The 15,815-nt window shown below is 42.6% G+C and overlaps 1 protein-coding gene across 2 annotated transcripts in view; it reads right to left on the bottom strand.

Annotated features, from left to right (window-relative positions):
* Nucleotides 1-15,815, bottom strand: part of STX8 (syntaxin 8) — a 176,156-nt gene that overhangs the window by 89,396 nt on the left and 70,945 nt on the right. Inside the window, exon 7 of one of the 2 annotated variants that reach the window (XM_048817480.1) lies at nucleotides 5,924-6,030. The exons of the other annotated variant lie outside the window; for it this stretch is intronic. Coding sequence (XP_048673437.1) covers nucleotides 5,954-6,030 — 77 coding nt within the window. The 3' untranslated portion in view covers nucleotides 5,924-5,953. The remainder of the gene's footprint in view (nucleotides 1-5,923; nucleotides 6,031-15,815) is intronic. 2 annotated transcript variants of the gene reach the window in all.

The raw sequence follows: 15,815 nt of genomic DNA, 5'->3' as shown, positions 1-15,815 counted from the left end.
AAGCCAATGTGATTTTGGCACCTCCCTCACGCGCCTTTCAAAATGCCAGCCTACGTGAGCTGCCAATGTGCTGTGAACAGTTACCAAAAGACAAATCATTGAAACTATACATTTTTCACTTTTCCAGAGTTCCCCACATTTGAAGTTCACATCTTGACCATTCTTGCCTTTTACTTTTTTGGGATGAGGGAGCAGAGGCAGGAGAGAAGGGGTCATGTGTATGCATGCGGAACAGAAAATATACCCCTTAAGTGGCAAACGATTTAGCTCCAGCTTATTTAAAAGCAGATTTTACCTTCAATATTTTCCCGCTGGAGAAATGGACAAACTGTATTGTTCCTAAAAGCATGCCATAATAAATGAAAACCAAACACCAGTGAGAACTCTTAATTTCTGCTGTTTATTGGCTGAGGCAATGGCTTTTAGCAAGAAAATGTTGCTTTCACTGGGCAGAACACATTGTTTATAATGCAAGCTTTTGAAGTCCAATAAGAAAAAATAGAGAGGATTTTGTTGCTTTGTGTGTGGTTTTGTTTTGTTTTAACAATGTGATACAAACCAGCTTGATACACAAATTAGAGGTGATCTCAGTCTGTTAACCCAGCTAAAGCAAGAACATCACTGGCAAGAGGATGGGCTGACTAAATGCCACTGATTGGCATTAATATGGGGTACAAATGCAGACTTCATTACAGAGGCAGAGCATGGCTTCTAGCTTTGAATCCGCTACAAATAGTTTCGCTGCACTGAAAAGTGGGATTTCAGAATAGTGTCTCACATTTCACATTTACCGTTTTACCATTTAGTCAGAGACTATGGCTAGTCTTGCCACCCCTCTTGATTGAAGGAAATGACCTACAAACATCATAGCCCCTACTGATTCACACAAAACAGATGCCTTGTGCAAAATGTCAGCCAATGGAAGCGGGGGGGGGGGGGAGGGGGAGAAAGCAAACACTTTAAAATTCAGCCCGAATTGTAAAATGTGGTTTAGAAGTTTTTGCCTTTCATTTCTCATAAACTAGATCACATATTTCCATTAAGGTCCTTTTGATTTCTTTGTTGTGGAATGAACAATGCTTTAAAGCTACTAAAGTTTCATTTCTAACATGTTTCTGTTTTCGATCTAGCAGCGGGACTATTTGTTTTCCTAGCTCGTGACAGAATTAAACAATTTGTCTTTGAAAACTCTATAAGCCTTCACCCTGACCCCCCAACCCCCCCTCCTCCATCTGCTTTTCAGATTATGGTACTTTGATTTTTACCAGCTAAAGGTTTATGAACTGTTGTATAAACCCAATTACTCTCAGAGTAAATTGTTTAAAGCTCATATGTTGTTTTTTAAATTTTTCCCTGTGGAATGCTATTTGAGATTTTGAAGAGAAGAGACTCATTAGGGCATTTTGGACTAGAAACGTACAATTCAGAGAACTATGGAGCTTCCAGAACTGCAGAGAGGGAAAACCTCAACACATTTAAAGAAGAATGAGGCACCCCCAGAGACACTTCAGGGTAGGGCTGTTAAAAAAAAGTAAACTTGGTTTTGGGGGGAGGAAGTCCTCTAAAAACAGATTAAGTTTCATCTGAGGTAGGGTTTTGCTCTTTAGTCAGTCTCTGCCCCACTTCCTGATTGAAAGCAGGGGCAGGGGACCTTCCACTCTATTCTGGGATGTCAGCAGCAGATAGCATCCCAGCACAGTGTCTGATGGGACACTCCTGCAGCCAAGAGGAAAGTTGCTCTTCAACTTCCTCTGCTGATACAGCTTAAGTTTGCAGGAGATAGCATTCCAGTAGCCGAGGAGCAGGTACAAACCAGATGGAATAGTTGAGAGTGGCCATCAGGAAAAATCAATGGAACTGGGCTGCCAGATGCTTCTCCAGATATATACAGAGATGGGGCTTGAAACCATGCATCCCCAGCAGCGGCCCCAAGCTAAGAATAGGAGCTAGTTCCTGCTCCTGGTGCTACCAATGCTGGTATCTTGCTCCACACACGTCAGATCTTCTCCTATTCTGTAGGAGTCCTAAGTGGTGCAAGAAGCAGAACTGCTCCTGTAGTGGTCCTGGTAGCAGCTCTCCTTACACATCAACTCATGCTCAGTGATCCAACCACCTCCCTCATCTTGTATATTTTAGATAACAACCCTTCCCCACACAGTCGCTCATTCAGCTGTTGGAGGGCTCCAGCAAGGCCTCCGTTGGGACTGTGTCTGCTTTTCTGTGCTAAGAGAAGGTCATTAACAGATAAGCCTCTGCCTGCCCCTGGGAAGTGGACAACCTCAGATTAAAGCATCAGGTTCCAATTTTCAGTACTGTGAGCAACTGCACACACAAATCAAGCATGCATATGCAGTTGCTATGTGTCAGCACTGAGAGGGAGCTATAGCCGTAAGCGATCACCAATCCAATTTTAGTTGCAAAAATGACAGATGCACACACGCAGTGCCCTTTCAAATAGGCAGGCTGAATTCATGAAACTGTTCCAATTTCAATCCAGCCCCATCATCACCGGTGTATGCGCAATGTGCCCAGCCGTTTAATGGCATCATCGGCCAGGTGGAGAGCTGCCGTTGAAATAAATCAGTGGGCACTTGACAAGATACATGACAGTCTGAAGTTGACGACAGCTGGATCGCAGGTCATTAGAAAAACAGCATGTAAAGAGACTGGCTGCACAGTTGCCCTGTCGTGTTCGAACCCAGTTCAGAGATGACCACAGGTGCCTTGGGAGATCAAAACCTGGGCAGGGTAGATGGTTGGGTCAGTGACGAGAGAGTGATTAACAACTGTCACCGTTGACTATTTGTTGTGCCAAGCAGATTCCACCGTCACATCTTGCGATGGCAACATACTGACCATATGCTGTATTTGAGCCTAGTCTGCACAGCACCATACAGGAAATTAATATGTTTTGCTGTATATTTGTAAGAAAAGGAGCACAATAACATTCAGTGAGGAGCTCTAGTTCTCTGGCCTACCTTTCCTTGCAGTGAGGAGGTGTGGTCTAATGGTTAGATCAGGGCATTGGAAGTCGGGACTCCTGGGTGATACTCCTAGCTCTCCCACTGACTTGTCATCTGACCTTGACCAAGTCGCTTCACCACTCTGTACTTTCAGTCCCTCATCAATTACTTATCAATACTTCCCTATCTGGCATTATTAGACCTTATAAGCACTTGTGAAATGCTGAGATCCTTTGCTATCATAGTGCTATACGAATGAGGGCAAGCACTATCTTAAATGGAACAAGCAATACCCCTAACTCACCACCTGCAAAGAAGATCAGATTAACAGACCCACCAATGTCTTATTTACTTTCACTTCTTTCTGTTAAGTCTCCTCGCAGGCTGGCCCCAGTGCACTGTGTAAAGCAGCTGTTAAGAAACAAGGACAGTGTGTTGCTTTAACGAAACGGCTTTACCTCTAGTGTCAGAAATGACAAATGATGAATAGTTTCTAGCGAGTTCCTGCCGTGAGCCTGGCCCAGGCTGTCAGGCCAATATTAACGGGTTCGGGTTGGGGGGTTACCCTTCAAGTGGCCAACATAAGAGGAAGACCAAGGTGCCATGAGTTCAACAGCTGCAGCTTGTTTAGAAAAATGCAGGCGCTCACTGAAGTCGTGCAATCAATCTGTACCCAGCTTCCCCTCCACCCCTTTCCACCGATTTAAAGTGGAAGTAAAACACTGAGAAGTTAAACATGGGGTAAGACGAGTTGCCTAGAGAGGCAGAGGACAGTGCTGCACGTGCACCTCCAAAGACATCTCCCTCCCGTTTTGCCTTAGAGGTGAACGGGAAAGCCCTCATTAAAACCTTGCAGTGAGTTTCCAGATAAAAGGCATGAAGATCCAAATATTATGAAACACCTAGTATAGGGAAATTATAACTAAGAGGCAAATCTCAGCACAGCTGCTGGACTGTGCTCCATCACAGCTAGCACACAGCAAGGGGTAGCAGGCGAAGGGAGCAGCCCGGGTTGCATGAGGAGATGCAATGCTGGAGGCAGGCTGCTTTCAGGCACTTAAACAGTGCACCTATCGCTCACCCACTGGAGCAGTGTGTGTGTGGGGTGGTGGTGGTGGTAAGGCAATGTATCCTGTGACTATAAAAATAGTTCCCAGGAGAAAGAAGAGAAAGATAGAGGAAAGGTTTAAAAATCTCAGACCTGATCAGGGCCCTGTTCCAACTCTTTGCTCTGCCTGAGCAGTGCAAAGGATGCAGAAATCTAGTTTTAAAAGCCAGCGGGGGACTGTTCTTGCATGCGTGAATCCCTAGGTGGTGCAAAACCAGCTTTACACCAGGCACCAACACTGGCCTGCTCAGTGTAGGGGGCAGAAGGCTGTGTAGCCAGAGCATACTGTGTGCTAGCCATCCTGGGCTTCCCCTACCTATGCACCCCAACACCTGGCACATAGCTCAGGTGCAGCTGAGGATCCAGCCCCTTTTCTCCACTATTTTGAATACAATTACTGTTTAGTAATGTATTCTGACCTTCATTCTCCAGGGCTTGCTGGACCAGATTTGGGACCCTTCTCCCAGGAGCCCGGCTGCCCTTTCAGAAACAACATGTGGCTCAACAGCCATTTCCAGCTCATTTTCCAACTTGTGAAACGTGTGAAGTATTTTGACATATTTGAAACCTCTCTCATTAGTTTGCCTCTGCCCGCTACTGTCCCTGAGACAAGAAGAGTTGGAAGAGTCAGGATATTGTTGGGGAGAGTCAGTTCTTGGCTTCTGGTTACTAGTTCAAATCCAGCCAAGATGAGTAGCAGCCCAAAGGGGTAGTGCTGAGAATGGATGTGGTGTTCACAGTCCATCAGTGTGACCGCCGCACACATCCACTCTGGATTAAACAGGCGTTGGAGCCTGGACTGTAGTGGAGATCTCTTGAGATCAAAGCTCAAGGACACTGGTTTAGGGCAAAGGCATTAACTTATTCCATTAGTAAATCTAGGAGGGCCTCATTTCTCCTTTCAAGCACCTTTCTGCAACACCACATCAACAGTGGGGTGTAATCCTGCAGCCTATCCCCAGCTATAATCATTGCTGATATCAGGGAGACAGTTTGCTCACATAAAAGGTGAGCACTCATCTCAGGGTTTGGTCCACCCTCATTATTGCTAATTAAGCACTGACTACTTGCTTAGTACCGTATAAGACATCTTGAAATCAAAGACAGACGTGCCCCATAAATTACACTTCTATCTGCTGTGCAAAATTCAAGGGATTTATCAACCTTTCCAGCACTATCTGCCCAACGTGGCTATTTGCCAGAGACATTCTAGAGATTCATGTTTATTGACTGCAGCTCCCCAGATTCTGCAGAAAGCCACAGGCAATACAAACACATCAGCCTCATCTTCCAGCACTCCCATTCGCTCCCCATTCATTTCAGGATCTGCTTTGGAGATGCTTTCACCTTTCTAAAGCCCTCTCCCTAGTCTATCTTACCGACCTGGCTTCCACTAGTTTTCCTGATGCACTAGCACCCCCTTTTGGACATCCCCCCCTCCCCCACCCCACAGAACTCGTGGGATCCAAATCTTCCCCTGCTGCATCGAGCACGCAGAACAATCTTCCACTTTCTCCTCCACACTGACTCTACATCTCTTCAAATCTCATCTTAGCTCTTTCCGGCTTTGCCTCTGCACCATATTTCTCCCTCTGCTACTCCAACTGGAGCGTTCATAAACTGTTTATTTAGGAAGTTTTAACAGGTTTACAAATCACTGCCATGTAAATATCAGAAACAAAACAATCATTACAACAATGAGCTTATTTTACTTAGAAAAACCTTATGTGGTAGTGTAATCACCAAGTCGCTCTATTTACCAAGGTGCTACCATATTACAAAGCGAGCCTTTTTACACCATCCAGAACATGTTATTTCTGGTATTTTATTAAAATCAAATGAAAATACGTACATGTATCAAACCAGGCAAGTCTATCAACTGTTAATATTCAAAAGAAATTGGACAGGTGTGCTGGGTTTCTTTGCAGGCAAATGTATTAGGTCTCCAAAACAGATGTTCTATGAAAAAGGAAATAAGTGTGATATGTTACTGACCTGAAAGTTTACAGGGATTCAAGAGCAACTGGAACATGTATTATCAGTTGCCGTTTCATTCTATCACTCATTCGTAAGTCATTTAGAGATACGCCCCACGGATGTAAAATACAGTTTATTACAGCAATATAATCAATAAATAAATAAATACCTGGCTGTTCTATAGCACTTGTCATCAGTAGATCTCAAAAGGCTGCAAATCAGTAGATCCAACAGCATATAAATATGGCTAATTACTAAATCTTAAAATGCCTCATGAAAACACACTGAAGTTTTTCTCTTGATCCTATATTGTATGAAATTAGGGCCCGTCTAAATTAAACCACTAGAGTGGCACAGCACTGTAGCACTTCAGTGTAGCCACTGCCTATGCCAATGAGAAGGGTTCTCCCACGGGCATAGGTAATCCACCTCCCCGAGACATGGTAGCTAAGAATTCTTCTGTCAGCCTAGTGCTGTCTCTCAGGGGGTGTGGATTTTTCACACCCCTGGGAAAAGTACCTATGCCAATGTACGTTCCCACAGTAGATCAGCCCTTACAGACACTATTCAAACGTCCGTTTATATGGACCACCAGCCATTGGGGAAAACACACCGCATGCAGTGAAGTGGGCAAGGCCAACAAAAAGCAGTGGAATCATGGAAACATCATGAAAGAGGATAACTTCGGTTAGAGACGCAGATGAATTTTTCTTAAGCTATTTATTGGGAATAAAGTAAACGGAGACATAGGTCAAACAATCATCCTGCTCTTTGCTAAATGCTAATGTAGGTGTTGAACAGACAGTAAGATTAAAGGGACTTCCTCCTTCCTTCTAACAAGTAGGAAAGTAATCCCCTGCACACTAGATGTTTTAATAAACGCTACTACATATTCCGACATCTAATCAACACACTTCTTGAATAACCTGGGGAAAAAAGATTCAACACTGTCTGCTACACAGTAAAGTGATCAGAAACAAGAAGCATCCAACATTCATTTCCAAAACAGGATACACTGCAAATGCTCTTCCCACGTCTACATGCACCCCATTTAAGCCTTAGGTTACAAGTTTTTTATCTAGCTTTCACAGCACAAATAGCCACAAGAAAGCTACCAAGAACCCCTGTTTGCCGATTCAGGATCATTCGATATGAAGGGCACTTCATACAATCCTAAGCAAACTGCTCTAAATCCCTTAACTGATGGAAGTACAGAGAATACTTTTATCGATTTCATGATACAAGACACAGGTCAAACACTGAGTGAACAACGAATAATTCATGCTTGTAAAGGAACATAAAAATACTGTATAGTTAGAAATTCACTGCATATCTATCAGTGGAGTGCAAGAGTTTTAATTAAGACAGATTAATGCACCCACAAAACCTATTGCATTAAGGCAATTATGGCTTTCCTAGATTGGCTGCCAATATGATACAGGTCCAAAAGAAATTACCCCTTTCTGCTGCAACAGAATAAATTGGTTTCCTTGATTTAAAGAATCCAAGTTCCTGACCTTGACTGTTTTACTAGTAGTAGTCTATGCTGTAGGGAACAAATTGGGATGACATTTGCTGAAATGTGTGGGATTTATGGTATAATAAGTTGTGCATATGTGCCAAAAAATAAAACACTTAAATCCAACAAAATCAAGATTAATTATCTATTAAAATACCAAAGAGAACAGCGCAATACAGGTGGTGCAAGAAACTGTCTGGCTTTCTTACATTGTGACTTAAGTTATTTTTGAGGTCACATTAAACATTCTGCATCTTCTATCACACTCTCACTGGGAAAATGAAAATGACTAAGGAGCAGCTATTTTTCTGTGTGGATTTTGCCCTTTCATAAACAAACGCTATATAACCCTTTCATAGACAATCATGCTAAACTCACACAAAAATATTGTACTGCCTGGCTTTCATCAGTGAGAGTCTGATAATTAACTACTGTGTGTTTATGACAATCCCTGCACAGAGGTACAAAACACCCTATTAGTGCACCTACCAACCTACCTACCCACCCACTACTCCATGCCTCTGTAGATCAAACCCATTTCTACTCTTCCCCACCTCCAACACAGTGGCCTTGGGTGTTATTGCTGTTACTTACAACTATAGCTGTTCAAACATCAATATGTTTGATAGATGCCTCATTCTCTAAATGCCATTCTTATTCCCTTTTGGTTTTCTAAAGGCAACTTCATGTACTTCCTTTCTTCAGCAGCAATAACCATGCTTTAAAATCACAAAGCAAACATCCTTTTAAAAACACATACAGAGATCATAGAAGACTGAGTCCCGTCTCCCCTCTCCCCTGGAATGTGAACAAATTGTTAATACCCTTGCAATCTGCTTAGTTTCCTTCTTAATCCTCATTTTAGCCAGTGCTCTCCTCGCAGGAGTTCATATCAATATGTCACTAGCAGTCAAATAATGCAGTAAAGAGCCAATGTTATTGTGAGCCTACAGTGGAATGACTTGCTACCCAGCAGGAGACCAATCTATATCAGGCAGCGGTATGCTCTTCTCTAGCAGGGGTAACTGCTACAAATGAGCTAGACTCCTCATGACAACATCAAACATCCTTCCTAAAATATGGTCAGTTGGTTCAAGCTAGAATACAAAGGCAGCACTGCTCTCTCCATATATCTGTAAAGCAAGGCATCTGTGTCTCCCCTCCTCAGTGCCCTACCCCTAAACCATGACCACATGTACACAGCCCTCTACCGTGTCTCACACATCTGTCAAGTCAAAGTTTACAGGACCACATGACAACTACAACAGCTTTGCAACGTTTGCCTTGGTACACATAAATATGAAGCCTTGAAATCTGAGCCATGCTTCTCCTTTCAGGTGCCTTTGTGGTAGTCTGTTATTCTGAAACATAGTGAAACTTTCATTAAATTTTATTAGCTTTGCTTCATTTCAGCAATGCAAATAGTTTTCAGCAGACCACAGTTCACCAGTGATTACACTTTTCTAAGGAATTCACAGTTCTAACAACTACTGATCAATAAATAAACTGAAAGGAATAGTTGAAAATACTGTGTTGTTTCCCTTAGGGCTCACTGACCCCACAGTTTACTATACATATGCCAGCAACAGTTCCAGGAAAACAAAAGATGACAAACTTCTTATTGCATCTATTTCACAACCATGACTGCCTTGGGGCCATATCTGTTTTATGTGTTGTCCAATTCTTAAACAATTCTTCTCAATCTTATTTGCTTTTAATTATCAAGTAAGAGAGGAGATAATTCACACCATATGATTTTTTTTGGAGGAGACAGAAAAGGGTAGAGAGGAAAGTACACCATCATCTTTGCATTTAGGTTACCAGAGTGCAGAGAAACAGGGAAAATACAAGGTTTGTGCCCTTTTAATGGTGTATAAAGCACCAAAAAGGTTTTGATTTTGCTTGAGGTCCTCACACATTAAAAAAAACACATTAGACTGGAAAATTCTATGGACACTGGATTATGACAACCCACATATCAAACAAGTGAAACCTGAATGACTGAAAAGTGATTTTTATTTAGACTGCTTAGAACTCTCCTTTAAAACGTATTTAACGTACATACCCTGCAGTTGGATGAAAAGATCTGTTTGTTAAAGATTCAGCCTCCTCCATCATTTCAGTTAAGTGCTGAAAAATTGCCTAACCTACTTCTGTGTCCCAAAGAAGGACCTAGGGAAAAACCTTTAAGAGAAGCCATTAACTACATCCCTCTTGGTAAATGGTATATTGGATATTTTCAAAAGGACTACAACTTTGAAGTATATTTTCTCCAAAGTTTAGTTTCCAAGGACAGGCAACTTCTATGGCCAAAGCTCAACTAGCTCAACTACCGCTAATCAGTAGAGCCACAAAGTGGAATATAAGAATGACGGTACAGTACTTGTACAGTAGGACTAAAATGTTTTTACTATCCCAGAATTGATAGACATATTAATTGGAGGCAGCTGCAAGGGAAAAAAACCTGCCCTAGTGACATGATTCATTCCTTTTCATAGATAATTACATCTGCTCATAGTGAATCATAAGTTCAGGGAATTTTTTTTATGTTAAGTTTAAACACAGCAATCAGATATGTTAGTCTGTAGGATAGGGCAAGCCAGATGACATGTCCTTTTTCAGAGACTTGTTTACATTTTCAGTGTTGTCAGTCGTGAATTAAATGGCAATTTCATACACCAATAATTTTCACCTAGATAAATCCAGTTTTTATAAGTGGTATAGGCAGTGCAGACACTAATGGCAAAAGCCCTCCAAGGGGAGTAGTTGGAGCAAAAAACCTAACTTGTTTCAAAATTCAGCTTGATAAATTTATGGAGGGATGGTATGATGAGATTGCCTGTAACAGCATATGGCCCATCTGCTACTGCTGTTGACAATCTCCAATGGCTGGAGGTGGGACACTAGAGGGAAAAGGCTCTGAGTTACTACAGAGAATTCTTTCCCAGGTGTCTGGTTGGTGGGTCTCACCAACATGCTCAGGATCTAACTGATCACCATATTCAGGATTGGGAAGGAATTTTCTCCCAGGTCGGATTGGCAGAGACCCGGGGGGGCACCAGCTTCTGCAGCATGGGGCATAGGTCACTTACCGGTTTGAGCTAGAGAAAATGGTGGATTCTCTGTAACTTGAAACCATTAAATCAAAATTTGAGGACTTCAGTAACTCAGCAAGAGTTAAGAGCCAATTGTAGGAGAGAGTGGGTGAGGTTCTGTGGCCTGCGATGTGCAGGAGATCAGACTAGGTGATTGTCATGTTTCCCTTCTGGCCTTAAAATCTATGAGCAAAAGAGGGATCACTAAATCAGCAGCAGGGAGACTTTAGCAGCATAGTTTGTGCACCTTAAGGTGCCAAGCATTTTTACTTGGTAGTTTCCCAGGGCTTGTACCCAGGCTGCATCGTTTAGCACTCTATAGCAGAGGAATTCAAAGCCCTTTAGCAAGAGGACTACTTTGCAACTTCTGCAAACAATAAATTAAGCTTCACCAGCAATGCAAGGTGGTATGCCCCCATTTCACGGGTGGGGAACAAAGTCACAGAGAGGTTAAGTGATCTGCCCACAGTCACACTGTGAGTCAGTGGACAAGCCAGGAACCCCGATGGCCAGTCCTTTGCTGTAACCACCAGATCACAACGGTACGTCAGCCATAAAACTAGGGGTTTTCTTAGGTGTGTGGGGGATGAGCAGCGGCTTGAATATCAGCTTGGATTTTTCCGTACCCAAACTAAAAATGAGAATTAGCAATTACTGTGCAATTTGAGCTGCTGTTCTTGTAAAAGGCAGGCGAGGCACCAGTTGCATTTTATCTCATTTATTTCTTTAGCTACATGAAACCTAGAACATAAACGAAGCTTTCCCCAAGAATTATTCTGGTTTTCCTAAGAGAAAGTAACATTGTTTAAAAGGAAAACCATCCCTTTTCCCATTCTTCTTCTAGTTCTTAAAATCTGTCTACTGAGAGGCCGAAGACGGTGCAAGTTGTAGTTCAATTCCATAAGTAGTGAGAAAGCCCATCAGAAGGTGTCATACTGACAGGACAGTCTCTGTTCAGGTTTTCATGTCACGTATGTCCAATAGATGTAGTACATCTTATCTTCAGGCACACATGTGGTTAACAAGAAGCACCCAGATACTAGGATAAACAAGTTAAGCCCCAGTCCTTGCAATACCTATGAGCTTAACTCCTGTTTCCCATCGAAGAACTGGAGAGTGACCTTTGGCGAAGACAGACATTTAAAGTCTCCCTCATCTCTCCCAAAACATTACTTTCATTTTTAGCCCTAGCACCACTGCTTGTTTGTGTAACTGGAGACGTGTCAGGCCCTTTCTTCCAGAGTGATTTAAACTGCTCCAGTGTTAAAAGTAAAACAGAAAGAACAAAGATGCTAAAATATTAATCATCTTGCACAGCATCCACTGGGAGTAAGTGGAAAAATGCAATGCTTTGTGATCTGCTGGCCTCACTTCCAGGTTACTGCCTGTTCAACACACAGAGACTCCCTTTCCTGTACATATGGAGAGGACTTGGGAAAGAATTTACCTCACCAGCTCTTTTAGATTTGCCATTCAGAGTTCAAAGTTCCCTCTGTAGTGACTACTACTTACTGTTTATTGCTGAAGAATGACAATGTGCTCGGTGCAGCACTGCTCAGCAAAGCCCAGCCATTTCCTGCCCCAGAGCTTCCGAGGTACATGTATACATACATATATACATACATACACACACACACACACACGAGAGAAGACAGGATGCACTGACAGCTCCAGAGAACAGAGAGGCTTGTTTGTGTGTGTGACACAGAGTTATTCTTATTATGCTCAGAATGTGGGGGATTTGTGAACAGAGAACCTAGAAAGTTAGATCTGCTCCCTTTACTCACAGCAGGCATGCAGGGTCCCATGTAAAAAGTTCCATGTGCTCTTCATGTTCAGAATCTGATCTTGCAAAGCCAAAATTCTGATGGGTCAGGTGCACCTGATGTCACCATCTACAACAATGCAACACAGGGAACTCATCTCCAAAGGAGAGGAAGATCCCAGCATCTATGTCAAAGAGAAAATGGGGAGAGAGACAGTAATAATCATCTGCTCCCTTCTTCTCTTTCGTGCCATGTCAACACAGTGGGGCTAAGGCGGCAGCTGATATCAGCAATTCAAAGGGAAACCAAACACTCACCTTCCACTTAGCTCACTTTCTACTGTAGTTGTTACACAGCATTGCTAATGTAAGTTGCCACTTGGCTACGAGTTCTGCATGGGTAGACTTCTAAGACCAGAAGGAGCTCCAGTGACTTGTATGAAAGTCCACTCACATGGAGCTCCTTGCTGGATCATGGCCTTGTTTTTTTATTTTTTTGATGTTCCAGTCATAAGGAAGCTGAAACAGACCTACTGCTGAAAAGGCAACAGAGTTTCCAGATGGATCCAAGGGGTCCAGAGAACCAACAAATATATTCAAAGCAGCAGTGAAAAGAAGTTGAATTCTGCTCTCAGTTAAACTGGTGTGAGTCATACAAGACTCCTTTGGTTCCAGTACAATTATTCTGGATTTATGCTAATTTAAGTAAGTGCAGAATCTGCCCCAAAGTGTCAACCTTTTCCCTATTTTTCTTACTCTGCTACCAGGAATAATTTGTCATGGCAGGATATGCTGCATCAACCCTCCAAAAAGATTAATATTGAAGTAAATCGCCCTGGAGTAGGTCTACAGCGGTGCCACTGTCGTGCTTCAGTGTAAACACTCATGTCACTTTAGTTAATCCACCTCCCCGAGAGGGGGTAGCTAGGTCCACAGAAGAATTCCTCCAACAACCTAGTGCTGTCTACACCGGGGATTAGGTCAGCATAGCTACATCTCTCAGGGGTGTCAATTTTTCATAGCCCCGAGAGCTCTGATGTAAGTTTTCAGTGTAGACCAGCTTGTAGATTAATAGAATTAAATTCCTGAAGGGGATGATTCACACTACAAAAGAGGAATGGTGTTGGTGGGACTCTTGGGCTATTGAAGACAATAGAACTCTGGTCCCATGCATTGTAACACACCCAAGACCCACATCAATCAGACATAATGGCTGGATTTCTTAAAAGGGACCTAAGGGAGTAAGATGTCCATCATCCAGAAAAGGTCATATTATGGAAGATACTATTCAACGCTGAAGTAACCGGATATGCTGATGGTGCTGTGGAACACTAAGGTCAGAAATGAACCCTTTCCTCTGTACCCCATAATCCCCCCCACACACACACACACACACAAGCACGCATGCATGTGCAACAACTGGCCAGTTGCACATTCCTTCTGCCAGTCCCAGGAGAGTAGATAAGATGAACCCACTGGTTTGCACCACTTTGGGACCCCATGTTCCAAAACACACTTATGAAACATGAATTATTTCATGCAGTATTAACAAGCAAAGAGAAAAGGGAAACTACTGTTTTTAAGGGACAAAACGCAGCTTTTTGATTTAACTCTCCTCCTTAACTCATTTATTCTATGCTTCTCCCCCTAAGGGAAAAGATGAAGGATCATGTGGGGAGGGTGGTGGCTCAAGACAGTTTAAGTGTGTATGAAACGGCTGTTCCCTCTCAAAACACCATTTGTGTTGCCAGTGAGATTGCAACACAACCATGACACTGCTCATTTACTCAATAAAATATCATGAATTCCAGCTGGAGATTCCTTTTCCCTTCCCCAAGGGCAAAAGATGTTTTTCATGTTTAGGGTGTGGAGAAAGATGCAAACTAACATTCAACCATATTCCAGTCTTTGGGGGAGATCCTTAAGCCCCCCAAACCTGTATGAAAGTTAGACGGCACATAGCAATAGCAAATAGCTATTTAGCAATAGCAAACTAGCACTGAATTTGCCTCCTCTATGGCCTCATCTACAGTGCGAGTGTGACCGTGTGCTGACAATGGTGAGTGCAAGAAGGTTCATTCCCAGCCCTTTAGCTGACATTGAAAATGTCTCAGCAGTGGGAACAGAGGAACAAATCCTTCAACCCCATTGCAGAAAGAGAGAGGGGGGTTGGATGAACTGGGTACCCACTAAAATGTTTATAAAATAGTTTCAACCCATCTCTACGAGCAGTTAAACCATTTTCAACCCCAAGGGAAGTAGAGGGGATCAGCGGCAGACCACCACTGCCAAATATGATTAGTTTTCCTCGTGTAGGTGGGGACCTATGAGCAAGTCCACAGTTTGGTAACCTGAATGGTCATGTCAATGTTTTCTGATCTGAAGTGCCATGTAAAACATAAGGCATACCTCCCCCTGCCCCCTCTTCAGAGTATACTCCACAAGTCAAACACCCATTTCTAATATTAACTTAAGCACAGCAGTAATCAATAACGCAGGTTAAAAAGAAAGGTTGGGAAGGTTAAAAAGAAATGGCATGGCTGCCATTTTTCAGTGCCTAAAGTTTATTTTTTTGTATCATTACTGCCAGCAGGAATCATTTGAAACCTTTTTTCCCCCCTTTCCAAAAACAAATTTCTTGCTAAAGTCAATAGTGCTGGCCAGTATATGAAATGTTTTTACAGGACATAGCTGAAGAAGAATTGCTTCTCTATTGAAAGGGGGGTTTGGTGGGGACAGGCCATACAGTACATATAAACTGGGGGTGGGGTGGGGGTGACAATCTCTGTTTATAATTCTCTGTCGATAGCACCCAACTCTATTAAGACTGGTTTGTTTTTTTACCAGGCTTCTTTAAAACTTATTGTCCTGGGAGACTTGTAAAAAATGCTCTCTAACATCTCCCAGCAACTCTGAAATAAAAATGTTTTTCTTAATCTTCCTTATAACTCCACAAAATAAACGGTCAGGCAGCTACAATTTAGGAGCATGGAAAATGTTAATGACTTGGATGACAAGCCAGGCCACAGAATTCCCCAGATCCCACAACAATTCTCATGGCCTTTATTCAAACAAGGTCTACTGATTTTCTCTTTCCGATAGACTGAAAATGTTCCCGACTCCTGGAGAATATCTAACGTCTTCGTTCCAACAAAATACCTGAGTTATCCTACTAATTAAGACCCATTTAATCAGGTCTTTCATCCCACTGGATGTTGTCAGTAAAAGTCATCAGGACACATCGCTGCAGAACCAGGAGTAATTCATGAGTACTTCATGCATGAAATTTTTAAATTCTATCTTATTATGGAGGCCCTGGTTGCAGCTCTAACAGAGCTAAGTGCAAGTTGAGTTTTGCACTTGATAAAGAGATTAAGTGCCTGTTTCA

Source organism: Caretta caretta, chromosome 14, assembly GCF_965140235.1.
Source record: "Caretta caretta isolate rCarCar2 chromosome 14, rCarCar1.hap1, whole genome shotgun sequence".
Lineage (NCBI taxonomy): Eukaryota > Metazoa > Chordata > Testudines > Cheloniidae > Caretta > Caretta caretta.
The sequence above is the reverse complement of the archived record's forward strand: the minus strand, read 5'-3'. Positions and strand labels throughout refer to the sequence as shown.